The sequence below is a fragment of the Myotis myotis genome, unplaced genomic scaffold (assembly GCF_014108235.1).
Source record: "Myotis myotis isolate mMyoMyo1 unplaced genomic scaffold, mMyoMyo1.p scaffold_m19_p_9, whole genome shotgun sequence".
NCBI classification, from domain to species: domain Eukaryota; kingdom Metazoa; phylum Chordata; class Mammalia; order Chiroptera; family Vespertilionidae; genus Myotis; species Myotis myotis.
The window spans coordinates 4,524,075-4,551,069 of record NW_023416401.1 but is presented as its reverse complement, the minus strand read 5'-3'; the positions used below and the strand labels follow the sequence as shown (position 1 = coordinate 4,551,069).

Below are 26,995 nucleotides of genomic sequence, written 5' to 3'. Positions count from 1 at the left end.
CTTGGCCCCGCGCCCCGCCCGCCTGGAGGCCGCGCTGGCACTGGGCGCACCGGCAGGGCTCCCCTGGGCAGGGCTCCCGGCTAATCCCCAGGCGGCACCGGGCGGGGGCCATGGGCATATAGGTGGCGGCGCGGTGGGAAACGGGTGGCGGCCGAGGGAGTGCCCACCGGCGCATCTCCCAGAAACGCGGGCTTAGGAAAAGGCGGAGGAGGGGCCGGCCCGAGGCTTTGGACGCGGCTGGAGCCCCACCCCACCCCACCCCACCCCGGGCCAGGAAAAGCCCCTGCGGTCGGAGGCCGGCGCTTCAGAGGCTCCGGAGAGACGCGGATCCTGCGCCCGCTCCTCCGCCGCCGCGCGCCCGACCCCTCTGGGTCCCCATCTGCGCCCCCGGCCCGCCTGCGCCCACCGGCTGCTGCCCCGACCCCGGCCGTGTCCGCCCAGCGAGCGCCCATGGCGGCCGCCCCGGCCCCGCGCGACCCGAGCGGAGCCCCGAGCCTGAGCCGGCTGCTGCTGACCCTCGCGGTGAGTGCCCGGCCCGGTCCTGCGCCGATCAGACGGGCGCGGGGTGCTGGGGGCAGGGCGGTGGGCAGCGCCGCTGGCGAGCCCGGGACCAGCGAGCAAACGGAGCTGGGGGCTCGCCGGGGCGGGCGGAGGGAACGGGAGGCTGGTGACCGGCGCCGCGATCCCGATCCCCGGTGGCGGAGGCGTCTCCGCAGCGCAGATACGGTCAGATCAGCGGGCGGCCTGAGCCCAGCGGAAAGCATGGCCTCCGGGCGCCTGGGGAGCCCGCGCCTCCACCTGGGTCCAGGCCACCTGGGGGGCCTCCGGGCGGACCCGAGAAACGCAGGGCCCGCGGGCGACTGTGGGAGTGAGTGTGTGTGTGTGTGTGTGTGTGTGCGCGCGCACACGTGTGCGCTCGTGTGTGGCCGGCCTGGACCCCGGCTCCTACCCTCCGCAGGTGGCAGATGCGCGAGCCCTCGGTGAGCCCCGTGGTTTCCATTTTCCTTTTTGGCCACCCTGGGCACTCACCTTCACCTTGATTTTGAGGAAATAACCACCCAGGTCCCCGCTCCCCGGAGGGAAGCATCTGGTCTGCGCTCCGCCCTCCGCCCACCCGCACATCCCCGACCCTCCCCCGGGCTGGGAGCGGAAGGGGTGGCCCATCGGTTGGGACTGGGATGGCTCCGGGGCTGACCCGCCTGGGGCACCGGAAGGCGCAGAGCCCGTGCTGGGAGCGGCCCGGAGGGTGTGGGGCCGGAGGTGACCCAGCCTGGCCTTCGGGGCTTCTGGAAGGAGAAGCGGTAACTGGAGCTATCAAAACGGGGAGCAGCAGCCCTGACCGTTTTGGCTCAATGGATAGGGCGTCGGCCTGCGGACTGTAGGGTCCCAGGTTCGATTCCGGCCAAGGGCATGTACCTTGGTTGTGGGCACATCCCCAGTAGAGGGGGTGTGCAGGAGGCAGCTAATCCATGTTTCTCTCTCATTTATGTTTCTGACTCTCTGTCCCTCTCCCTTCCTCTCTGTAAAAAAAAAAAATCAATAAAATATACTTAAAATTTTTAAAAAAAAATTTATTAAAAAAAAATTAGAACAGCTAGCAAGACAGTAGGGGCAACAAGTGCAAGTTTACCGTCTGGTCTGGGGCTGCACACTATTTGCCCGAAGGTCAGCTGTTGCCAACCCCTGTGTCACATTTCAAAAGGGGCAAACTGACGTGGAGACTCGCGCTGGGTCTGCAGTCAAACCCGATGGACGGGGACTGGCCAGACAGAAGGACCTGGGAAGACTCCTGGGGGGGGGACCCGGTCGGTGCTGGAGCAGGGGCTGAAATAGTGGGACAGTGCCCCCCTTCGCTACCGCTCTTGCTCTTACCTTTCTAATAAAGCGAATTCCTCAAATTGTTCGGTAATGAAATTGTAGTTGTTACTATTGGAAGGTCCTTAGAACCCCATGGACTCCAAACCCTTCACTGAATTCCTGGGTCCTTGGTTTTTTTTTCTTTTTTCTGTTTTTTAAGGAAAAGGGGTGGTTAGTCACAGGCAGTAAGTAACATTGCCTGCATTCATCTCAGATCCTTTTAGAAGAAAGTGGTGATGAGTGAATAAATACGTCGCGGTCTTGCTTAGCTTCACAGCAGGATAGAGCGAGGTGGCTGGGGAGAGAGCAGGGGCTCTGGGTGCCCCCTCATTCTGCTGCTCTGGGTGGGAGGGAAGGCCTGGTGTGAGGCCCTAAGTGGATCCTCGGCCCTGGGCCTCTCTCTGCAGAGCTGGGCGGCCTCAGTGGCTGCTGTGGTCCTGGGCCTCCAGCGGGGTAGGTGCGTAGAGACTGTCTGAGTAGAAGATATTAAATAAGCATGACTTTGGAGGACGCCCTTGACATTTGATGGCCCGCATACACCAAGGAATCCTTCCCCATTCCACTTCCCCCCACTTCACCTCTGGCTTCTGCCTGAACACCCATGAAGCGTCTCTCTCTAAAATCATCAGGCGTCGTTATTGCTAAGTCCCTTATACCTCTCCACCGGGGAGATCGTGCCTTTATTCTTGAAATTCACTCCTCTCTTCTTCAGAATCGGACTCCCCTTCTAGGTCTGGGCCCTAAAATGTCATACAGGTGCCTACGTACTAGTATACTCAATTTATTTTGCTAGTTTGGATATCTCCATTGAACAAGAGGCCTCTATATCCCTCTACCCTAGGATGATGTGTGGCGGGACATTTATCTTCCCAGACAATGTTGCCTTTCTCCTGGTGTCCTGTATCTCAGTGACACTCCATGCACCTTGTTCCTCAAGGAAGTCTGGACGCTGTGTGTTTCTCTCCCCACCGTTCCCCTCCTTCGATCCACCTTTCAGCCCCTTTAAATCCACATTCGGAAATATCTCCTGGGTGCCTTCACTGCTCTCCATCACCTCTGCTGCTCCTCTTTGCTATTGCAAATAATGCCACCATGCACAGACCTTTATATACGTTATTTCGTATATGGGAAGTGTATCAAACATATGGGAATGGATTACCGGAAATGGGATCGCCAGGTAACAGTGTAAATGACTGTACTTCTCGTAGGTGTCACCAGCTCCTCCCCCTCCATAGAGGCTGTAAATGACTTGCTAGAAAGCTATTTCAGGATAGAGGGCCTATCACATCGCTGAGGAGATAGATGTACACGCAGTATGCCACACTGTGTGTGTGTGGCATGAGGCCGCAGTACTTAATCTAGGCAGTCATTTGGCAAAGGATAAAGTTGAATCCATAACTCATGCAGAACACCAATAAAATTCCAAACAGCTGACCTTCGGGCAAACAGCGTGCAGATGGTAAACTTGCACTTGCTGCCCCTACAGTCTTGCTAGCTGTTCTAATTTTTTTTTTTTAATTTTAAAATATATTTTATTGATTTTTTTTTACAGAGAGGAAGAAACATGATGAATTTCTACTTAAATTTGGAGTAGAAATTTATGGCTCAGATTTCAAAAGCCATTTATTAAAATTGAGAAAATCAATAATATTAAAACATACAGACGCAAACACTTGTCCATGGTAACAAACTATACCAAAGTCAAAGGCAACTGACAGTGGAACAAAAATTTTCAGATCACATTTTTAAAGGTTAATCTAATATATAAAGTGCTCTTCTGAATCAAGAATATGGACATGAAAAATTCCCATAAAGTAACAAAAATGGCCTATAAAAATATTTCAACCTCATTCATAATAAGAAAAGATGAATTTAAGGCGATGTTGAGTCATTTCTTATTTGGTAAACATCCAAAAGTTTGACAGCTTGCTGTGTAGGCAAGAAGGTGAAGAAATTGAAAGTCTCATAGACAGCTGGTGAATGGAACAAAAATTACTACCTTTATGGGCTGTTACAGGTACATCACATGCAAATTGAACTGACTTCTCCCTTTCCAAATTGAATGCATCTAATATCTTTCAGTTCTTCATATACGAATATCTCATTATTTTTATTTTTAAGACTATAGGATCTTTTAATATGTGCTGAGGCTAATATCCTTTCTTTTCATTTCTTTTTCATAATTTTCGTGTCTATTCCTAATTATTGATATTTTCTTATGACCTTTTAAAATCATCTTGTCTAGTTCCAGTAAAAATACTGTTGGGATTTTTATTAGGACTATAAAATTTATAACAGTTAAAATTGATACATTTATGTTGTTTATTTTCCTTTTCAAAATAAAGATATGTCTTTGTTGCAAGTCCACTTCTGTGCCCTTGAGAAATATTTTCAGATTTTTCTCAAGTAGGTTTTACATGTTTCTTGTTAAATTTACTACCTAGGATTCTATTTTATTGCTGTTGAAAATGATTTATTCTCTTCCATGATATTACTTAACTGGTTTTATTTATGTGTATAAATACTGATGACTTCTATATTTTAATTGTTATTGCTGCTCCTTTACTGAAGTTCTCTTATTGTTTATAGTAATTTATTGGTTGGTTTGCTGGGGTTTTGCAGGAAATAGTAAAAGTAAATAGTCGTATCAAATGCAAACAGAGACTTTTTTTTACTTCTTCCTTTCCAATTCATATGCCATCTTCTATCTTCCTCTTGCCTGATATACTTTAACTAGGGGCTCAGTGCACAAATTCGTGCACCTTGGAAGGAACTGTGGGCTGCGAGGCTGCGGTGGGCACAGGGGTGAGTCTTGGCCCATCCTCCACGCCCCCCCCAGCCCCTCCCGCCGTGGTCCCCAGTCCCCTGTCTGCCAGCAGCCCCACTCCTGCCACCGCCGCTCCCATGTGCTGAGGGTGCTGGCCCAGCTCACACCCACTGACAGCGCTAAGCGATTGTGGCTGGCACCAGCAGTGGGTGCAAGCGGGGCCAGCGCCATCAGTGGGTGTGAGTGGTGGCTGCTGCCCTGATTGACCCTTAGGAGCAGAGGGAGGTGGAGAAGCCCTCAGGGGTGATTGGGGCCGGCAGCTGCCACTCGCACCCACTGATGGCACTGAGCGATTGGGACCGCCACCAAGTGCCAGCAGTGGGTGCAAGCTGGTGCCAGCAGCAAGTGTGAGCACCCAGCAGGACCACGGTGCACGGGAGCAAAGAATATTCAGTAACCACCAGATGCTCGCCCTGATGACAGCAACTGGCACCCCACCTCGGTCTAGTTCCCCTGCTCACCTGCTCCACCATCCTGCTGCAACCGATGCCCGCCATGTTCCACGCTCTGCTGCCTGCTGCCAACGCCTGCCATGTTCTGCACGCACCCCCTGGTGGTCAGTGCATGCATAGTGACTGGTTGTTTGGTTGTCCAGTTGTTCCGCTGTTCAGTCTATTTGCATATTAGGGTTTTATATATATAGATGTAACATTAACTGTAAACAATGGCCTTTGAAAGTCTGTCTTGCTTCTGAGTTTAGTGTGGCTGCCATTTGTGCTTTCCCATTGATGTTGTGATTACAATCTTCTATATTATAAAAGCCTAAGCTACCATACGACCGAACAACCGGACAACCAGTCCCTATGACACACACTGACCACCAAGGGGCAGACGCTCAATGCAGAAGCTACCCCCTGGTGGTCAGTGCGCTCCCATAGCCAACCTCCCACAGCCCCTCCCCCTGGCCAGCAAAACTCTCACGGTTCCTCCCCCTACTCAGCAGGCCCTGTCCAGCAGGCCACTTCCGGCAGCCGGCAGGCCCCGGCCAGCCTGGCCCCGATCGGCACTGGGCGAGATGGTCCTGATAGGCCCTGATCGCCAGCCAGACCTAGGGACCCCTCCGTGCATGAATTTTTCGTTCACTGGGACTCTAGTATAATATAAAAATCATACTGAAGAAGTTTACTCCTGGGGATTTTATTTTATTGCTTCCTATTTGGGGCCTTTAAAAAAAAAATCAAAGAGCAGTTATTGAATTTGGTCAACTGTCTTTCATCATAGTGTTGATCACATGCCAGGCCTTTGTGTGAATTCCTGGCATGAGTTCCTAGACCAAACAAGTGACAGGAATGTGTATCCCAGACCCATGCGAGGGCCAATTAACCTCCAGCTCACCCCTACGATGAAGGCTTTAGGTTTGGTCCCAGGTTAACGTGGGTGACACTTGTCTTAGATCGAAGTTGGACCCATGTTTTGATTTCACTCTTTCCCAGGGAGTTAAAAAAATAGTCAAATCTTTTCAGATCAGAAGTCATTTCTAGTTACTATTCTGTGTCTTTCCTTTGCCCTATTTTTGCCTAGCGATTCCTTGCTAGATGCTTTAGGATGCTACAAAACAACGTACCCATCATTTTCATTTTTGGCATGGGGGTTTGTCTGAAGGTCCTGGCTGCCTTTATTGAAAATGAAAATTGTTTTCCAGATCCATTCTTCACACAGGTCAGACTTACTTATTCAAATGGAAAGGTTCTCATGTAATTTACCTGCTTAAAACCAGTCTTTGTCTGATTCTCTGTAGGAAATAAGATCCATGTGCCTTGTTAATGCTATTCAGAATCTGCCCACACCTACTTGTCTGAATACATTTTAAACTCCTGTTCCTCTCGTGCTATATGCATCAGCTCTTTCAGATTTTCATGTTCAGGTCTGTGTCGTCTCTGAGCCTCTACATATGCCATTCCTCTGCTTGGAACATATAAACTCTGCTCCTTCTTGACATGGAGAGCAGTGCAGCTGCTCTTCAGGTGACATCATCTGACTCTTACAGGGACCTAGTTTCCCTGCTCTCCCATATCCCATGGCACCCTGTGCTCCCTGTTACAGCACTCACCCTCCTTTGCTGAAATTGCAAATGTGCTTCACCCTTGAGCCGAGTGTTTTGTGAGGATCGTGTTTACTTCTCGGTGTCTGACACATAGGAGACAGTCATGAACATTTGTTGAATGCATGAATGAATGGATGTATAGGACACGTATCCAAAGTATTGTCTTCATTCTTTCCTTCTCCCCGGTTTTTACACAGTCCAGGCCACCATCCTTCCTCTCTTAGATTCCTACTATAGCAGTGGTTCTCAACCTTCCTAATGCCGCGACCCTTTAATACAGTTCCTCATGTTGTGGTGACCCCCAACCAGAAAATTATTTTCGTTGCTCCTTCATAACTGTAATTTTGCTACTGTTATGAATCATAATGTAAATATCTGATATACAGGATGTATTTTCGTTGTTACAAATTGAACATAAAGCATAGTGATTAATCACAAAAACAATATGTAATTATATATGTGTTTTCCGATGGTCTTAGGCAACCCCTGTGAAAGGGTTGTTCGACCCCCAAAGGGGTCACGACCCACAGGTTGAGAACCGCTATACTATAGCTTCCAAACTGGTCTCCTTGCTTCCATCTTTGCTTCTCTATAGCCTATTGTCACATAGTCACCGGAATGAGTCCATGCAAATGAAGAATGATTTTATGTAAATGCTTGCCAGAATATGCCTCTGCAGCTCCTGAACCTGATGCTGCTCCTCTCTGCACTCAGAGTAAAGTCTGCACTCCTTCGTGGGGCCTTGTAGACCCTGTGTGATATGCCCCTGACTGTCTCTTTAATATCACCTCCTGTCATTCTTCCCTCACTGTGCTCTGCTACGAGGGCCTCCGTTTTGTTCCCATAAAACACAAGCTCCCTTCCAGGACATTCGTTCTGGTTTGTCCCCCAGAAGACTCTTCCATTGGTGAACTGGTTGGTTCGCTTCCTCATTTCATTCAAGCTTCTGGTCTTCCCTCTGTCACTCTCCGTGTCTTGTTTTTCTTGTAACATGTATCTCTTGGCGTCATGTGACCTTTGTGCATTTGTGTGTTAACTTTTTTAGTCTCGTTATGATGTTATCTCCATGAGGTCAAGGACTTTGCTTTGTTCATTGCTGTAGCCTTTGACCACTGCCTAGCAGCTCGTAAGCAGCCCCTGAATGTTGGTTGAATGAGTAAGTGGATGCTTGCTTGCAATCACCTCAGTCATCTGACTCCACTCCTGTTCTCGCTGGACTATGCAGCCTGGACAGTTCCTCCCATATTTTAATTTCCAGCTCCCACACTCTCTTCATTGTGTCTGTCCTAGTTTCCAAGTGAAATATAATTCTGTGTTACCTGATTCTTCACATGTAATTAAAATTAGATAAAGATTCTTCAATGTGTGTTGGAAGTAAAATTAATTTTTTAAAAATATATTTTTATTGATTTCAGAGAGGAAGGGAGAGGGAGTGAGAGATAGAAACATCGAGGATAAGAGAGAGTCATTAATTGGCTGCCTCCTGCATGCCCCTTACTGGGGATGGAGCCCTCCACCCAGGCATGTGCCCTGTCCGGAAATTGAGCTGTAACCTCCTGGTTCATAGGTCATTGCTCAACCACTGAGACACGCCTGCTGGGCAGAAGTAAAATATTTTATTCAAATTTTGCTGGCTTTAATTTATGTTTATAGACTTTGTAAGTAATGATGTAAATGTTACTTTTACTTATCTTGCATTTGGTCAAACTATAGAAGAAAAATTGTGCATTTTTCAGAAGCACCCATTGTAAAATTTCAGAGAAAATGGCATTAAGTTGCAGTGTGTTCAGATATATATTGTATTGGAATTGGCTGGTTCACCATAAATCACTAACTCATAAAAAAAATTTAAGTAAAATATTTTCTAAAATGACCTTAACTCTCATTTATGAGAAGATGGGCCTTCAAAATAAGTTTATATTTCAAAGTTAAGTGCTCTCTCCTGTGGGGTGTTTTACATGGAAACGGTCCGAATCACCCCAGGGCAGTGAGTCAGTGCTACTCTCTAGAAGCACCAGGGTCTTACTCAGGCTGCTATTGATTTGGCCCCACAGCTCATTTACGCAGTTGGCAATTAATTGAAACGTTTTGCTGGATCATTAAATTTGTTTTTGTTTCTCTTTCCTATTTACACACCTGTGCTGCCTTCCTAATAGTTTTGGTGCTTTCTGGCATATTTTGTCTTTGGTTTCTCAATATACCTACTGAGTTTGGGAAATTATTACTGACTTTATTTTATAGAATAGGAGACAAAGCCCAAGGAGGGAGGGATTCTCTGAGTTTACATTCTCTGTGAAGGAGCGAGCCAGGACTCTCAGTCTATTGTTTTCTTCTTACCCATGATAAAGTTTTTCTGATTTTTTACTCCAGTATAATTATTATCTTATTTTGTTAATTATATAAACTGATTTATAATTGTACAAATTTATAACTTATATAAATACACACATACATATATATGTATACATTAGAAGTATTTTTAATTCATAATGTTGAATTGATTTTTAGATTTTAACATGTGCCTGTGATGCCTGCAAAACAGTGACACTACATGTTCCCTCCAAACTGGATGCTGAGAAATTTGTTGGTAGAGGTAAGAAACTGCCAAAATAGGTAAAAACCTAATTTGTACAATCTTGTAAAATGAGTGTAACTTTCAGAGGAATAACTGCATTGGAACTAAGAGTTAGAACTAATATAGCACATTATCATTTATAATGCTTATGGTATCATTCCAATGAAAGGAATATTGTTTTTTTATTTAAAAACGTGATTATATGAAATAGATAAAATGTTTACTTTGAGTAAGTAAAATTATTAATATTTGAATTAATTGAAGGATATGGTATATGTTTTAACATGTTTCTGTGAAATTGAGAAATTGTATTGAAACTATTTCCTAAATTTAATGGTATTGTTTTTTGGATTTTTGTCCTAAAACATTTTGGCATCTTATTGACATTGATTTTCACATACTGTTTTTGCAGTAATTAATTTTTTACATAACTCAACTGTATAAGAAAAATATCAGACCAATGAGAACACAGAATATGATGACTATTTAATAATAGACATAAAGAGTTCAATAATATCTTAATTCAATAACTGCCAATTTTAACTGTCTAGCCCAGGGTGGGCAAACTTTTTGACTCGAGGGCCACAATGGGTTCTTAAACTGGACCGGAGGGCCGGAACAAAAGCATGGATGGAGTGTTTGTGTGAACTAATATAAATTCAAAGTAAACATCATTACATAAAAGGGTGCGGTCTTTTTTTTTTTTAGTTTTATTCATTTCAAACGGGCCGGATGCGGCTCGCGGGCCATAGTTTGCCCACGGCTGGTCTAGATTCTACTTACTTCAAATGTACTAATTTCCTGTAATAAAGAAAAACTTTTGGGTATTAGTTTAAATATTCAAACAATGGGGTTTAGATGCTTTTATATCAAGACAAATGTCTCTTTTTAAAAGGGGATAGTGTATGTGTTAGAAGTGATGCATGTGCTAATCTGTGTTTAGCACAACTTAATTAACCAGAGTTTTATATTTTTTTAAAAAACAAAAAATTTACAAGTTTCAGTGTAGCTAATTTTAAGTTTTTGCCCTCTCCCTCCCCCCAGGCATACATTACTGCTAAAACCATATATTGGTATGTTTGACCTTACAAATGGTTGCTGTGCATACTTTTTTGCAGTGAACCTGAGGGAGTGTTTGAAGTCCGCAAATCTAATTCATTCAAGTGATGCTGATTTCCAAGTTTTAGAAGATGGTTCAGTCTATACAACAAGCGCTGTTCTTTTTTCCTCCAAGAAGAGACATTTTACCATCTCACTTTCCAACTCTGAGAACCACGAGGAAAAGGAAATGCATGTCCTTTTAGAGCATCAAACAAAGGTACCAAACTACAAAATGAAGTAGATGAAGGATTTCCTTCAGGGTAACTAACATTACCAGGAAAAAGTGCAGTCAGAAAAGTTACGGGATAATTTAGCTTGAAGAAGGATGGAAACCATGATGCAATGAATCAGTATTCAAATGGACAAGGATTGTGCAACATGGGTTAATGAGAGGTAGTAATTTGGGACATCAAAGAACTTGAGATGAACTACAGCATAGGAGCTTGAGATTGGACACGAAGGAGCACTTTTTATCTTTACTGTAGAATCAATTTTTAAAAACAAGTTTTGAAACTGTATCTGGAGGCCTTGCGGTCCCTTAGACAGCATGATTTTTAGTGTTAGAAAGTAGATGGCTGTCTTAGGTTGTGGTTTGACCCGACCTATGCTTAGGACGTTGTGGCACCCAAGGTCACAGTGCCTTCTGTTCAGCCGTTGGCCGTTACTCACTGCAGCAGTTGGAGGGTTCACGTTTGTCTCCTCGTTCTGACAGATCTCTCTGTGGGTTCCCCGACTCCTCCCAGTTGTTGGTGAGTGGAAGATGCTTACACTCAACTCAGAAGGACGCACGGTCTACTCATTCTCTTTGCGTATCTCTCCTTCCATGTTTTTGCATGGCAGTGTGATGAGAGTCAACTTTTTTTTCAGTTTTGCTTCTCGGCTTACAATTTCATCTCTCTTCCTTCCATATGCCCATCAAGTTATTTTCGCAAGAGGATCGCTGTGTTGTTCCTTCATTATCATTTTGCAGTGTTGGTGTTTAGCTTTATTTTCAAGCACAACCCGTTCATACACCTCCCAGCTAATCCCCATGAGGGCAGAAAGACGCATCGATGTTCTAGTGCTTGAGGATAAAATGGCCGCTGACTTTATTTTTATTTTTTTTCCTAAATGAGGCACTAAAGCAAAGTCACCCCAAAGAAAAAGTTCTCAGGCGTGCCAAGAGAAGATGGGCTCCAATTCCTTGCTCAATGATGGAGAACTCCTTGGGTCCTTTTCCACTTTTTCTTCAACAGGTACAGTCTACTTTCTTTCCACTGGGAAGGGCTATGGTTTCCGCCATTTTTTTTTTATTTAAACAGTGAGTTTTTAAAGCATAGTGGTGTATGAATATATTAATGAATGGGTATGTATAGCATATGTTTAAATATATGGGTATAAATATGTCTTTATACCTACATGTACTTTTTGCAGTTTTAGTCACGCAAGGGCCATTAATAAAACTGTAAAGCCCATTTAAGACTTTCAAACACATGGTTTCTTAATGAATTTTCCTATCAACAAGGGGATCACAGAGCCTGGGTGTGGTCTAGAAAACTCCCAACATCTCCCGTAAAAAAAGGATGAAAATTGCTTGTTGAGAAAAGGCCAAATGCTGTGAAGGAAAGAGACACATACATCTTCCTTTGCTTATCCCCAGGTCCACTGCTTCCATCAACTGGATCCACATCTCTCTCTCTCTCTATCTCAAACATTTAGTGAAAACCATAGCAGCTCTCTTTGCCTTCTTCCACTACCAGTGGCCACCACCATTCGGTCCATGACTTGGGTTTCTTTTCCTCAGTTCTTGAAACGGTGAGAGAGAATCCTCCTTTAAATCCCACCCACAGACTTCATGCAGCTGAGACACCAGCAAATAAAGCTGAGAAAGAAATGGCTGGAAAGCAGTTGTGCTCATCATCCCAGTGTCAAGATCTTACGAAGAGGTTGAACACAGCTTTGGAAAAACTTGCTTTTGAATCAAGCACCAGACTATTACCCTTGCCAAGATATGATGCCATTTTTAGTCTCCTGATCCCCCGCCCGACACACATAAACTCAGCCCCTGTAATAAAGCAGATGCTGACAGATAACAAGCACTAATTCAGGAGAGCATTTTCCAAGTTTTTGCCATCCAGGCAGAACACTTCATCTCAAATATATCATATGGGGTGGGCAAATGTAGGTTTACAGTTGTGAGCATGTGAAACAGTGTTTATTCTTGTATTATTACTTATAATTATTGTTTTATTTAGTTGTATTACAACTGTAAACCTACTTTTGCCAACCCCTCAGTGGTGAGAGCATCAGCCTATGGACCAAAGGGTCGTGGGTTCGATTCCTGGTCAAGAGCACATACCTTAGTTGCAGGCTCAAGCCCTAGCCCTGATCTGGGTGCGTGCAGAAGGCATCCAATTGACCTGTCTTTTTCACATCAGTGTTTCTCTCTCTCAATGTCTCTCTCTGTCTCTCTCTCTCTCTCTCTCTCTCTCTCTTTCTCACCCAACTCCCCCCACCCTCCACTGTCTCTAAAAATAAGTGGAAAAATTATCCCCAGGTGAGGATTAACAACAACAAGGAAAAACAGCAGGATAATTTTTCATGCTCAGAATACTTTGTTTTCTAAGACAGGCAAAGTCATAGATGTTCGATCCACGTTTTCCTTAGTTATTCTGGAAGAGATTCTACTACATTATTCTCTTCATGCTTTGCTCTTGAAATTTCTCAATTATCAGATGTCCTTATTCTCTTTTGCTTTTCATTCATACATACATAATGATAAATAGAGGGCAGTTAGTAATGATAGAGTGATTATATAAATACTAGAGGCCCGGTGCATGAAAATTCATGCACTGGAGGGGGGAGTCCCTCAGCCTGGCCTGCCCCATATCACAGTCCAGGAGGCCTCAGGGGCGGGAGGCGACCCGGCGATCAGGGGAAGGCGATGCCCCATCACACCTCTGCTGCTGCCACTGCTGGCAGCGCAAGCCTCGGCCGGCCCTGGTTACCTGAGCCTCTGGCCAGCCCTGGGCAGCTGGACAGCCTCCATCCAAGGCTTGCCTGCACCTCGGCTGGCCCTGCTTGCCTGAGTCAGTGGGGGGTGCAGGAGGACCCGAGGCCCCCAGCAGGGCTGAGGGGACTGGGCGCTGCCATCTTGTGGCTGTGGGCACCACCGTTTGTGAGGGTGTGATGGTCAATTAGCATATGCCCTCTTTATTATATAGGATATTGATGAAAGTTTTGCTGAAATAAAAATCTTGTCTCACGTATATAATATCTACCTTCTAGATCGAATCTGATGCAGCACAAAACTACACTGTATACTATTCTATAAGTGGGCCTGGAGTCGACCAACCACCTCTGAATTTATTTTATGTCGAGAGGAACACCGGAAACCTGTTCTGTACTGGTCCCGTGGATCGTGAGCAGTATCCCTCTTTTGAGGTAAAGTCTAACGTGTACATGTTGTTTCAGTAATGATTAAACTTAGCTGTTGTGTTTCCCTATTCATTTCCCCTTTTCCGTTTTCTGAGTTTATCATCGAGGCTTCTGATAGCGCAGACTTGGCTTGAGGCAAAAGTAATTTCATTGATTCTCTTAGAAAGTTCTTGGTGTCGTAGTTTTACTGATTTTGTTGTTTGTTTTTCCAAAAGAAAAAGGAGTACCACTTCAGAAACAGTGATATAGTTGACAAAAAAGCTCTGTGAGCCTCTTTATGGTAGAGAGAGAGATGGGAGGTAAGTAAAGTGTAGAGTTAGGCCCCATACCTTTGCATGGGAGAAAATTAACTTGTGGTGAGCAAGTAAGGACCACGGACAGGTTATTCAGTCGTTTCATCATCTGGGTAACTTCCCTTGGAGGAATGAGAGGTAATAATGTAAGAGTTGAACCTAATGTATTGAGTTTCCAGCAGGACCTGGTCATTAGCTTAAATCAATTTTAATTAGCTTACATCTATTGTTGATTAATTATTCACCAGTAGACCAAATTAACCGCACAGGCATTTATACTTTGAAGTAAAATATTTAGGGATAGAATTGCTACAGCATGGCCCTCTAAACACCCATGTTTTCTGTTCTTTCTATGATAGTTGTTCTGAGAAGAACTGGGATTAAAATTCATGTTACAAAATCAAAAAAAAAAAAAATAGATTGTATTCTCCACACAACTTACAGCCACTCATTTGTTCTATTTTGCACTCTCCCTTTTTTAAATCAAAAAGTTTATATGGAGACAGTTTTCTAAATATAACCATCCATATGCCTAAAACCAAAATTAGTAGAAAATAAGACAATATCTGAGTACATGGCACATGGGAAATTTGGAGTCCTAAAGATCCAAAGTTAAAAAAGATCCAGAAAATTGTATTTAACATTAATGCACCTGAAACTTTCAAACAAAACAAAACATAATCATCCTTAAGGCTGTTTGGGGAAAATAATAATGAAAACCATTACACTCTTGTACAGCAGCAGTGAGGAAACCAGAATTATCTGTTATCACCTTAGACAGATTTAAACATAAAGTGCTGGACTACCTCATGAAATCAACCACCTTCTGTGGCATTAAGGGTATGTCCACGTCCAAATATAACAACAGGTGGTAAGCCTCACACTGCAGCGAGGAACAGTGTACACCTTAAAGCCGACAGTAGCGTGAGCCATACTTTGATGGATTGCTTTTGCTCTTCTTATTTTACTCTCTTCACAGATTGTGGCCTTCGCAGCAACCCCAGATGGCTATCACCCAGAATTCCCACTTCCGCTGCTCATCAGGATTGAGGATGAAAATGATAATTACCCAATTTTTACAAATTCAACTTACATATTTACAATTGCGGAACATTCCAGAATTGGTGAGTGCCCACCCACTATAACAATGTTTGCCAACTTGGTGTTGTCAATTCCAAAGTTCCGTTTTCCTCTGCCGCTGGGAGGCAGCATGTCCTCCTGGTAGGGAAGAGGGACTTCTCATCAGGCCGCTTTGGGCGTGATTTCTCTCTGCCTCTCGCTAGCTCGCTGCGTGCTGTGTCCCTGGGCAATTGCTAAAATGTTGACAAGCCTTAGTTTCCTTGTCTATAACAGGGGGTATCAATATGCAGGTTTGTCATGAAGGTTAATGACTCAATAAGCGTTACTTTGCCGGCCTGGGTAACTAACATTACCAGGGAAGATGTGGAATCAGAAAGGAAAGGGGACAGTTTAGCTTGGAGAAGAATGTGTGAGATAAAAGAAGTCCTTTTAAGAGAATGTACTAAAAAAAACAAGCCTTTGAGCAACTGAAATCTTAGCCTTGAAGAGATCTACCGATGTTCCATAGTGATTAAATGATTGGCGCTCTTCTGGGCATAATCATAAAGGTCATTGATTATAATAGAGATGCTTTCTTATCTTGTGGGAATGGACCATTTTAGCTGGAAGAATGCAGCCTTTGAGTCTTCCTCTAGAAAGATCCAGCCAAACCAAGAATTTTCAGAGAAAACAGACCTGTATGATCAATTTAAGTACAAGCTTACAAATAGAAAAACGTTAAAGAATAATTAGAACTCTTTAGTCTAGAAATACAAAGGCCATGAAGGAATATTACCAACATTTATAAAGTTATACACCGAACGCAGTAAATATGGATATGGTCACTGAATTCCAAAATGTTAGGCCGCTGGGATACTGAAAAGAAGGGATGCTTCATCTAGAAATCTGCAAACTATTATTATATTATAATAAAAATGATTATTACTCTGATATGTAAGTAAGTGTTCCAAAGCATTTTCGAAGCAGGTGGAAAGGAATGATATAAAGGGAAAGTTGAGCCCAGCTGGCGTGCCTCAGTGGTTGAGCATCGACCTATGAACCAGGAGGTCACAGTTTGATTCCCAGTCAGGGCACATGCCTGGGTTGCAGGCTCCATCCCCAGTGTGGGGGTGTGCAGCAAGCAGCTGATCAATGGTTCTCTCTCATCATTGATGTTTCTATTTCTCTCTCCCCTCCTCCCTGAAATCAATAAAAATATATATATATATTTAAAGGGAAAGTTAAAATGTAAAAGTTTTGGAAGTTAAAGGGGATTTTTTACTATGTAGGCTCCACCGTGGGACAGGTGTGTGCGACTGACAAGGATGAGCCTGGCACGCTGCACACGCAGCTCAAGTACTCCATCCTGCAGCAGCTGCCAGCGTCCCCCACCCTGTTCTTCATGAATCCGACCACTGGTGTGATTACCACCACGACGTCCCAGCTAGACAGAGAGGTAACACCGATATTCACGAAAAATCGTTGCCATGTTGTTGGTTAACAGCACCTGTGGCCCATGTGTTTTTGAAAAGTATGTTATGAATCCATTTTTCCAAAAATTAGCATTTTAAGTATGTTAATGGGGGTCATTAACTTTGCAGTGCACTGATTTTGAATCTCTAATGCAGTGGTTCTCAACCTTCTGGCCCTTTAAATACGGTTCCTCATGTTGTGACCCAACCATAAAATCATTTTTGTTGCTACTTCATAACTGTAATGTTGCTACTGTGATGAATCGTAACGTAAATATCTGATATGCAGGATGGTCTTAGGCAACCCCTGTGAAAGGAGATTATTCTTCTGCCAGCATTTGAAAGCAATGAACTTGAACAGTGTCCCTCTTAAATTTTTAATGCGGGGAAAATTGTAAAGTGGAAAATAAGACTTCATTGATAATGCTGCTTTCACTCTGCAATTTAATTCTTACTTTCTTTCCAGCTACTTGATAAATACCAGCTGAAAATAAAAGTGCAGGACATGAATGGCCAACATTTTGGCTTGCAGACGACCGCGACCTGCATCATTTGCATTGAAGACGTGAATGACCACTTGCCGACCTTCACGCGCTCTTCTGTGAGTACATGGTCTTAGCAGGAGAAAGATGTGCCACCCGGTGTCCACTGCTAACGATGCCCATCTCCATCCATGTCCCGTGGTTTCAAATGAGGGATCCCCTGGCGGCAGCGTGGAGTCCGAGTTTAAGATCATGGAAACATAGAACTTCGGAAATGAGAAGAAGCAGGCTTCCATCACGTGGTGTTCTGTTTTTGTGAGCTACTAATTCTTTTTTTTTTGTTTTGTTTCATTTTTATTATTTTAGTATGTGGCATCGGTGGAAGAAAATACAGTGGATGTAGAAATCTTACGTGTCAGCATTGAGGATAAGGATTTAATTAATACGGCTAATTGGAGAGCTAATTATACCATTTTAAATGGCAATGAAAATGGACATTTTAAAATTGTAACAGATCCCAAAACCAATGAAGGGGTGCTGTGTGTGGTTAAGGTAAGAATAAATTAGTAAATTAGTTTGTAGCTTATGATATTATAGATTAGTATGGTAGAGTTAATAAAAAGAAAGGAATTTTGGTAAATGTAGGAATAATATAGGTATATAGAAAAATGTAAATGCTATGTTCTTCATACATAATGGGATGGACATGTTCATTTTGGGAGCCTTTTTCTTTAAATGGAGGTATAATTGACATAACATTATATCAGTTTCAGGTAGACAACATGATACTTGTATGTATTGCAAAATGGTCACCACAATACAGTCAAGTTAGTATCTGCCACCACACATACTTACAAGATACTTTTCTTGTGATGAGGACTTTCAGGATCCACGCTCCTAGCTACTTTCAAATATGCAGTACAGGATTCTAACCACCATGCTGTACATGACATTCCCACAACGTATTTACTTTATAACTGGAAATTTGTATCTTTTGGCCAATTGATTCAATAGCCCATAAGTGGCACTTTAAATTTCAGAAGCAACCCTATTTTCATAAATTAATTTAAAATGACTAGCGTGAGGAACCTTATGGAAAGTCATGATTTAAAAATAGATATAAATGTATTCAAATAATACAATAATGGTATCCACGGTGTAATCATTGTCTCTTAACAATTGAAAACCTCGTACAGCTGTGATGCCAGGGGCCAGGGCCAGGCATTCCCAGCCCATCGCCTGGAGCTGGGGCCGGAGCCTCCACTTACTGACTTTCCCAGGTGACGAGCTGCTCCTGGTCACACCCACAGGGAGCTGCTTGGAGAGCATCCCGCGTGTCCAGCGTACACCTCATCCTTAGTGTCCTGGCCATTCAGACATGTGAATACTTGTACACCTTCTTTTGACTGCTATTCTACAGCAACTCCGTAGAACTCACTGCTCATTCCAGGGCCAGAGTGAGCGCATACAGTGATCTGAGCCTCTTCGGCTTAAGACAGAGTCCTAGGCTGACACCTGCTGCCTCGTTAACTGGAACACGATTCAGGGCTGGTGTGTGGGGTTTCCCGTTTGTACATAGTCACAGGGAGCATGGATCAGAAATGATGAGTGCGTTTTTCTCACAATGATGACAATTATCCGCATCAGTGAGTGGGTTTTCTTGGTTTCAAAACAGCAACGAAATGTCCTTTAAATCTTGTCTCTTTCTTCACCCAACAACCCCTGCCCTAATCCTTGGTATCTAAGAAGGGAATGTATTTCTGTGCAGTCTAAGGCCTGACACATTTCTGTCCTGTAGGAAATGGTCTCACCCATTCTCCTTACAACTACACATCAGGCAAAATAAGAACCCTCCCTTCAACTTCTTACTGCCAGTTTTTTGGAAAATAATTAGGATGAGAAAAGATAAAAAGCAAAGTGTAATGTCTAAAAAGCTTTCCTTCTGTTTTCATGTTTTTTCTCTTTTTAAAAATCCTATATAATAAAAGCGTAATATGCTAGTGTCCGACCATTCCACCGGTCGCTGTGATGCGTACTGACCACCAGGGGGCAGATGCTCCAACTGGTGGGTTAGCTTGCTGCTGGGGTCAGGCCCATCCAGACTGGGCGAGATAGGCCAGACACATCCTGGGGCCCTCCGCATCCAGCCAGCCAACCTCCCTCGGTCCCTCCCTCCCTGGCCGGCTGGCCTCCATTGGCCTCCATCGGGACTGGGCGAGACAGCCCGATTGCCCTGATCACTGGTCAGTCCAAGGGACCCCACCCGTGCACGAATTCGTGCACTGGGCCTCTAGTGTTTTATAAAATTTGATCCATGTTTTCTACCTCAAACCAGGTTCAGATCATCTTATTCCCCCCAGGAGCTGTCCCGAAATTAAAGGAGTAGTAAAGTGCTGTTGGTTAGTGTCTGGACCTCCTACTGCAGTGATGGCGAACCTTTTGAGCTCGGTGTGTCAGCATTTTGAAAAACCCTAACTTAACTCTGGTGCCGTGTCACATAGAGAAATTTTTTGATCTTTGCAACCATAGTAAAACAAAGACTTATATTTTTGATATTTATCTTATATATTTAAATGCCATTTAACAAAGAAACATCAACCAAAAAAATGAGTTCGCGTGTCACCTCTGACATGCGTGTCATAGGTTCGCCATCACTGTCCTACAGGAATGTCTCAAGTGCTAACCTTGAAGCACTTCCATTGACTACATCCTGAAATTGGTGTCAGGAGCTATGATGTCCCTGGTGTTACGTCTGCAGCTGGGGAGCAGGGTTTTTGTTTGGTTGGTTTTGTCTGTTTTACTGGTTTCCCCAGACACTGAGTCAGGTGAAGGACTGCCCTCCTCCCACCACCACCTCATTTCTGAGGACGTGTTTAATGTTCTCCTGACGCCACGTTTCTGAATGTAAGGAGTTACGCGCACCGGTTGGCATTGCCCAGCATTCAGTGTCTCGGCCTGATTTTCAACACACTTGCTTTTGCAGCCGCTGAATTATGAAGAAAGACAGCAGCTGACCCTGCAAATCGGGGTGGTTAACGAAGCCCCGTATTATAGAGAAACAACTTCAAAATCAGCCATGAGCACGGCCACCATCACTGTTAACGTGAAAAACCAGGACGAGGGCCCGGAGTGTAGCCCTCCAGTGCAAACGGTGCGGATTAAAGAGAATGCGCCCGTGAATACGAGGAGCCAGGGGTACAAAGCGTCCAACCCAGACACAAAGAGCAGCAGCGACATCAGGTGTTTAGAATTCCATGAGCTCCAAATTCACCGTGTTTTTACATTTATAATTTAGTATTTTGGCACCAGGATTGTAATTGGGCTCATGGTACATTCTGTTATTCTCATTCCTTCTTGGCAGGTATAAGAAAATAAATGATCCAAAAGGGTGGATCACGGTTGATGAAAACACGGGATCAATTACAACTTTCAGAAACTTGGATAGAGAGGCCGAGGCCATCAGAAATGGTGTCTATAATGTTACCATCCTTGCAACAGACAAAGGTAAGAACTCTGCTTCTAAACCAGCCGCGGACATTTCCAAGCCAGCGGTATACATTCTCAGGCGTATTTCTCCCCAGGTGGCATTTCGAGTCATCGAGGCGTTTGCTGTAACTTACTAACTCCTGTCTGCTTTCTAATAGCACCTCAGTTTTAGATGTCAGGATGAAATAACAGTCACAGAAATGCTTGGAACTTTAATCACTTTTAAAAGTTAAGCATCCATTAAATATTGAGAATATGACTTAAGTAAAATTAACTTCAAGTTATGTAGTCATATCTCTTAAAATATTTTGGCAGAAAAATTCATTATAGAGAGAACATACTTATTGCCCCACAGTAAAATAAAAAAATATTTTTCAAAAGTCTTTGTTCGTATTCTCTTCCTTTCTCCTTTTAAAAATTAGTCAAAACTCACATCCATAGAAGTTTCCATGTCAATTGTAGCTGTTTAGTGAATGATGAATGACAAATCTCAATAGCAATGATTGTCTGTGCAACCCATTTGAAAGGTGCCCAATAAATATTTAAATAAAAATGTGAATGCATAATTTCCTAGTGAAAACTCAAAACATTAAATATTGTATTTTTATATCCGATTTCCTAGCTGGAAGAACATGTACTGGGACACTGGGCATCATCCTTGAAGATGTGAATGATAATGGCCCAGTGATCCTTAAAAAGACGGCGATCATCTGCAAGCCCACCATGTCCTCCACGGCGATCGTGGCTTTTGATCCGGATGACCCCATGAACGGCCCACCCTTCCACTTCAGTTTGGAGGAGGATTCTGATGCAAACGCACAGAGAGTGTGGGCGCTGACAAAGATCAACGGTATGGATGTCTAAACATTTGGACCTTTTCAACATGAGGGTGTCTACTAAAATACGTTTTCCTTTTTAATGTTTGAAATTAAATTTCTTGGGGTAACATTATATGTTTCTGGTGTGTAATCAAAATCTGAGCTCCTCCCCCCCATCCTAATATATTTGACGCCGGTTATCTTGTTCATCCTTCGGCCACCCTGGCATACTTCTTTCTTGTTGAGATAGAAGTGGGAACCACCAATGAAAAAGGCAGGTTTCCCGTAGGTGTTAACGTGAATTCTCATTTCCATTCTTGCTCCATATCCACACACCCGTAGGGTGGGTCTGTGCCATCACTATTGTTTTCTACTTGGGATTCTCCCCGAACTTAGCTCCTAGTCTGTACTTCTGACTTTAAGCACAATCATATGTCTGCTGACAAGATGGTGAAAGTAAAAGGGACCTTCTCCATACCCCGGGGCATCACCCCCTCTGTCAGCTCTTAACTTGTCAGCAGCTTCTCCAGCTCCTGACTGCCCCGCCCCAGGGCCAGGATGCTCTGTCTCCCTGCGCGCCCCCTTTCACGACTCCAGACCCAGACAGCTGAACGGGGTTTGTGTTTAAAATGCCCTGGAAAGATTGTCAATCCCATGCTTTCAACGACTACTCCTCAGCTTCTCATCATGGCAAATTAAAAGAAGAAAGGGCTTGAATAAAGGGAAAGGGAAAACAGAAAAGGAAAGGAAGGAAAATAAGGTCGTATAGAAGCCATAGTGGCAAGTCAAGGCCCTATGTCTACAATCGTGTATAAAAGGAATTATGCCCTGAATGCTTATATTAAATTTGTTAAAGCTGTTGATAAAAACCAATCTCTTAACAAGTTTACTAGTTAGGAGAGGAAGACTTTATTCGTGGACAGATAAATATTATTTCAAAAACCAGAAGACCTTTTCAAAGGGGCAACAGAGACAAACATATGCAATATGTTTGCAACAGCTGTAGATGAGGACCATTTGGTCCATTCACATTTACCATCTCGTAGCAGCTCTGCCATCCCATCGGGACCATCCGTTTGTAGGGAAATTTGAGGACTATCCTGTCATAGTTACTTATGCTCTGGAGAAATCGATGACATTCTATGACGCTTGGCATTATTTTATTTTTTCAGATACAGCAGCGCGTCTTTCCAATCAAAATGACCTTCCGTTTGGCCCATATACAGTCCGTGTGAGAGTTACAGATAGACACGGCCTGTCACACACCACTCCCTTAAATGTCATCATGTGTGACTGCATTACCGAAAACGACTGCTCGCTTCGCGGCGTTTCCAGGACCGGCACCGGGGAGTTCAGACTTGGAAAGTGGGCCATCCTTGCCATCCTGTTGGGCATCGCCTTGCTATTTTGTGAGTCCCTTCTTGCACTCAAATAAGAGCCTTTAAAATAACTTTCCAGACACATTCTGAGAGCAGCACTGTTATCTATAGCTGTTCTCTTGGCTACAGCTGGATGCCTATTGAACACACATATTTAATGTGCGTATGAAAGTGCATTCTGTTGTCTCAGCGTAAACAAAATTTAACACAGGAACACAGCATGCGGCCTGCCTCTGGGCCATATCTGCTGAGGGTGTCTGTTCTGTACTCTGATAGAAGCTATCGGGAATGCGTTTTCGGGAAAGCTGCCTTGGTGGTAGTCATCAGAAATCCACTCCTCCCGCTGTTTGATGTTAAACTCAGGGAATCTCTCTCCTCCCCTAGGCATCCTCTTCACCTTAGTCTGTGGGGCGACTGGGACGGCCAAAAAGCCCAAAGCCTTCCCTGATGATGTAACCCAGCAGAACCTCATTGTGTCCAACACTGAGGCTCCTGGCGATGACAAAGTGGTAAGTAGTTGGTCTTTTTTTTTTTTTTTGTAATTTAAATATTTTAATTGATTTTTAGAGAGAGGGAAAGGGAGAGGGAGAGAGAGAGAAACACCCATGTGAGAACGCATTGATCGTCTGCCTCCTGCCCGCCCCTCACTGGGGATCGGGCCTGCAACCCTGGAGTGTGCCCTGACTGGGTATCGAACTGGCAACCTTTCAGTGCACCGGACGGCGGTTCCCAACCCACTGAGCCACACCAGCCAGGACAGTCTTTTCTAAATAAATGCAAAGGGTAAATTGGCCTGACCAACTATCATCATCTTTTTCTGAACAAAGGTCTTTTGAAATCAGGTAACTTGCTATATATAAATGTCATCGGTCCCATGGAACATATAAAATAACACCGATGCCCACGGCAGTAGATGGCATGTCAGTGTAGCCATCCAGTGTTACTTAATAGTAAAAATCCTTGAGCCTGTCAGCACTATTTTCTATTTCAAATGTTTCATGATTTCACCTTTATATATACATATATATTGAAATCGCTGTTTGTGTTGTAAAAAGGTTTCAATTAATTATTCACAGATCATTAGCATAATTATTTTAATTTTATTTTTTTGGCAACAGCACTAAACTGACTATAAGCTTTGATCCGCGTGAGAAGGACTTTAGTGGAGTCATTCTGGCTCCAATGTGGGTTGGAAAGGAGTCTCGGGTCTCATGTATGAAACATCAAGGCCAGCGAGGGACTACATGGCCCCGGCTTTGATGTCTCGCCTAATATGTCCACAAGGAACAAGTACATTCCCTGCAAAAGGCTTACTTGATGATGAGAGCTGGAGAGATTTAGAAAACAAAAGGGTGTTGGCATCTAGAAAGGTGGGGGAAAATGAAACTCAGGCTCTCTCTGACAACACAACATAGCAAATCAGTGGCAAGCTCTGGGAGCCTTCTTGTCCCTGCTGATGTATTTTTATTTATTTAGATTGCAAAGATTCATTATTGCAACTAAAATTCTTGTTGTTGTTGTGAATCCTCACACGAGGATACTTTCCATTGATTTTTAGAGAGAGTGGAAGGAAGGGGAAGAGAGAGAGAGAGAGAGAGAGAGAAAGAGAGAGAGAGGAGAGAGAGAGAAACATCCATATAAGAGAGACACATCCAATGATATCCCCCCACGCGTGCCCAGGCCATAGCTATTCTTTTATGGCCACTTTATTTCTATTATTCTTGTTTTAGTTGAAGGGGAACCAGCTTTGACACTGAATAAAAATACTGGTCCTCACCTCTGTTTCCCCCTAGACAGGTGGAGGGAGTGGCTTTAAGCAGGGTAAGCCCATGTGAGACAATAGTCCTGGAATGCTGGTGGCGAGGCGGGAGGCGCTGGAGGGTTTTGACAGATGGAGCTGGCAGTCTTGTGGGAAGTGTGTAACGACAGGGTACACAGTGAGCGTTCTGATTTGTCTCAGGTCCAGGCCACTCCACACCCGCGTCTGCGGCTTGCCTGGGTCACTACGTGAAGCCTGGGTTACCATAGCTAGAGCTCAGGGTTGCCAAGGCAGGCTCCTGCCCTCAGAGGGCTCACCTTCTAGCACAGAGATTATCTGCAGGCTGTGTTCTTCTCCTTCTTGTTCTCCTCTGTGGGCCCTGACGCAAGCTGTTGTGTTGCAGTATTCCGCCAACGGCTTCACCCACACGGTGGGCAGCGCGGGCGCCGGGGCCTGTGGCACCGTGGGATCCGGGGTGATCCACGCGGGGCAGGAGACCATCGAAATGGTGAAAGGACACCAGACCTTGGACTCGTGCCGGGGCGGCGAGCAGCACGCGCGGGAGCCCTGCGGGGCAGGACACGTGGAGGTGGAGCCCGGCAGATACACCTACTCCGAGTGGCGCAGCTTCACCCAGCCCCGCCTCGGCGAGGTGCGTTCCCCGAGCGGCCTGCACACCTATTGGTTTCTCCTCAGCTGTCCGAATGATTGCAATTGATTGGCCTAATTGAGTCTATTTTTTAATGATTAGTCTACTCAGTGGAAAGCTGTCTTCCTTCACTTTGACTTAGTTCTGCCCAGCGGATCTTTGCCTCACATGTTGTTTGGCTTTTAGTTCTTCCCGAAATAATGTGAGATATTTAAATTATTTTTAATTATTGTGTTTCTATTTCCCCTGTGGGAAACCGTGGCTTAGACATCAAAAGTGTGATATCAGACGATCCCAGCCGGCACGGCCACCAGGCCTCTCTGCAAAGATCTGCGCAGGCATCCCTTTGGGATCAGCTTAAGGGATGCATTTCCCTTCAGCCATAAGTTTTCAAGGGAAGGTGATGATCGCTTGAAATGATTTCTTGTATCCTTGTGCCCCGTGGGTGGCTTTTAGAAACATGCTCTGTCATGAATGTACAGTGTGATTTATGATACAGACCAATCATGTGCATTTCTTATATGTAGGAATCCATTAGAGGACACACTCTGATTAAAAATTAAACAATCGAAGGTAAATCAAAGCCATTTTTTTTATGTTGGTCAGTCTTGGTGTTGAAAATGCTAATAATAAAAGGCGTTGTGTTCCCCCCTCGGCAGAAAGTGCAGCTGTGCAATCAGGATGACAGTCACGAACACGCCCAAGACTACGTCCTCACCTACCGCTACGAGGGCCAGGGCTCCGCGGCCGGCTCTGTGGGCTGCTGCAGCGAACGGCAGGAAGACGATCGCCTGGACTTTTTGGATCATTTGGAACCCAAATTTAGGACATTGGCAGAAGCGTGCGTGAAGAGATGAGTGCATCCAGATAAGTCTACCAAAGCCCCAGTGACTTTATCGCCTTTTCTTTCTTTTTATTTTTTATTTTTGTTAAATTAAAGACCAGGGTTGGGGTTTTTGTTCTTGTTTTCAATAGAAGACATTATGCTTGCGTTGGGGCTACCCTTTTGTTCTGATGGAATGTCGTAGGGAGATGCACAGTGAGGGAGAAGCGCTGTGAGTGCGTGCACACATTTCTCAGTGCTTCACATAGTTTTCAGTTCCTTGTCTTCCACCCCAAGAGACCCACAGAAATAGAAAGATTAAGGAAGTCTGCGTAATTGTTTACATTTTGGTATAATGACAACAGCCAGTTTACAGTGCAATAAAAATGATTCATGTAAGTCTTTATCGTAGGCTACTTAAAGTATTGCCTAAGGGAAACGTCGTGGAGACCTTGCTTCAACGTCAGCTCCTGTTACCTACTTAATGGTTTGTGTGGTGCTTGAAGACTGTGTACTCCTAGCCACTCGAAAGTGTGTATATACGGTTTACTGCATTATTGATGTTTTTTATTCTTACAACAAGACCTTTCTTCAAAATGCAAAGGGAGATTCCCACCCAGGCGTTGACTCTTATCACTGTTCCATTTTGGTGGAGTTGAGTTTCTAGGTTGTATTCTATATGACATCTTGCACTGAATCTATGTTACCTCTGTTTCCCACCTTGTCAGCAAAAGTTAGGTTTAAAAAGTGCTTTAAGAATGTATTTTTAGCCCTACCCAGTTTGGCTCAGTGGATAGAGCGTTGGCCTGCAGACTGAAAGGTCTCAGGTTCGATTCCAGTCAAGGGCATGTACCTTGGTTGCAGGCACATTCCCAGTAGGGGGTGTGCAGGAGGCAGCTGATCAATGTTTCTCTCTCATCGATGTTTCTAACTCTCTATCCCTCTCCCTTCCTC

General features: G+C 44.3%; 1 protein-coding gene across 4 annotated transcripts; it reads left to right on the top strand.

Moving 5' to 3' along the window:
• LOC118663303 (desmocollin-2-like) lies at positions 1-26,937 on the top strand. 4 transcript variants are annotated; one of them, XM_036322755.1, is made up of 17 exons: positions 2-522; positions 9,237-9,321; positions 10,422-10,621; positions 11,520-11,639; positions 13,672-13,827; positions 15,094-15,238; positions 16,463-16,629; positions 17,112-17,246; positions 17,494-17,679; positions 20,111-20,367; positions 20,489-20,631; positions 21,236-21,463; positions 22,604-22,840; positions 23,195-23,319; positions 24,973-25,221; positions 25,746-25,791; positions 25,878-26,020. In XM_036322755.1, the coding sequence occupies exons 1-16, from the start codon at positions 451-453 to the stop codon at positions 25,779-25,781; spliced, it is 2,541 nt and encodes an 846-aa protein (XP_036178648.1). In that variant the 5' UTR covers positions 2-450; the 3' UTR covers positions 25,782-25,791; positions 25,878-26,020. The 4 variants fall into 4 exon arrangements, with proteins under 4 accessions (XP_036178646.1, XP_036178648.1, XP_036178647.1 ...); XM_036322754.1 differs by lacking the exon at positions 2-522 and adding an exon at positions 6,254-6,343; XM_036322753.1 differs by lacking the exon at positions 25,746-25,791 and having other exon boundaries at positions 1-522; positions 25,878-26,937.
• Positions 26,938-26,995: the final 58 nt, after the last annotated feature.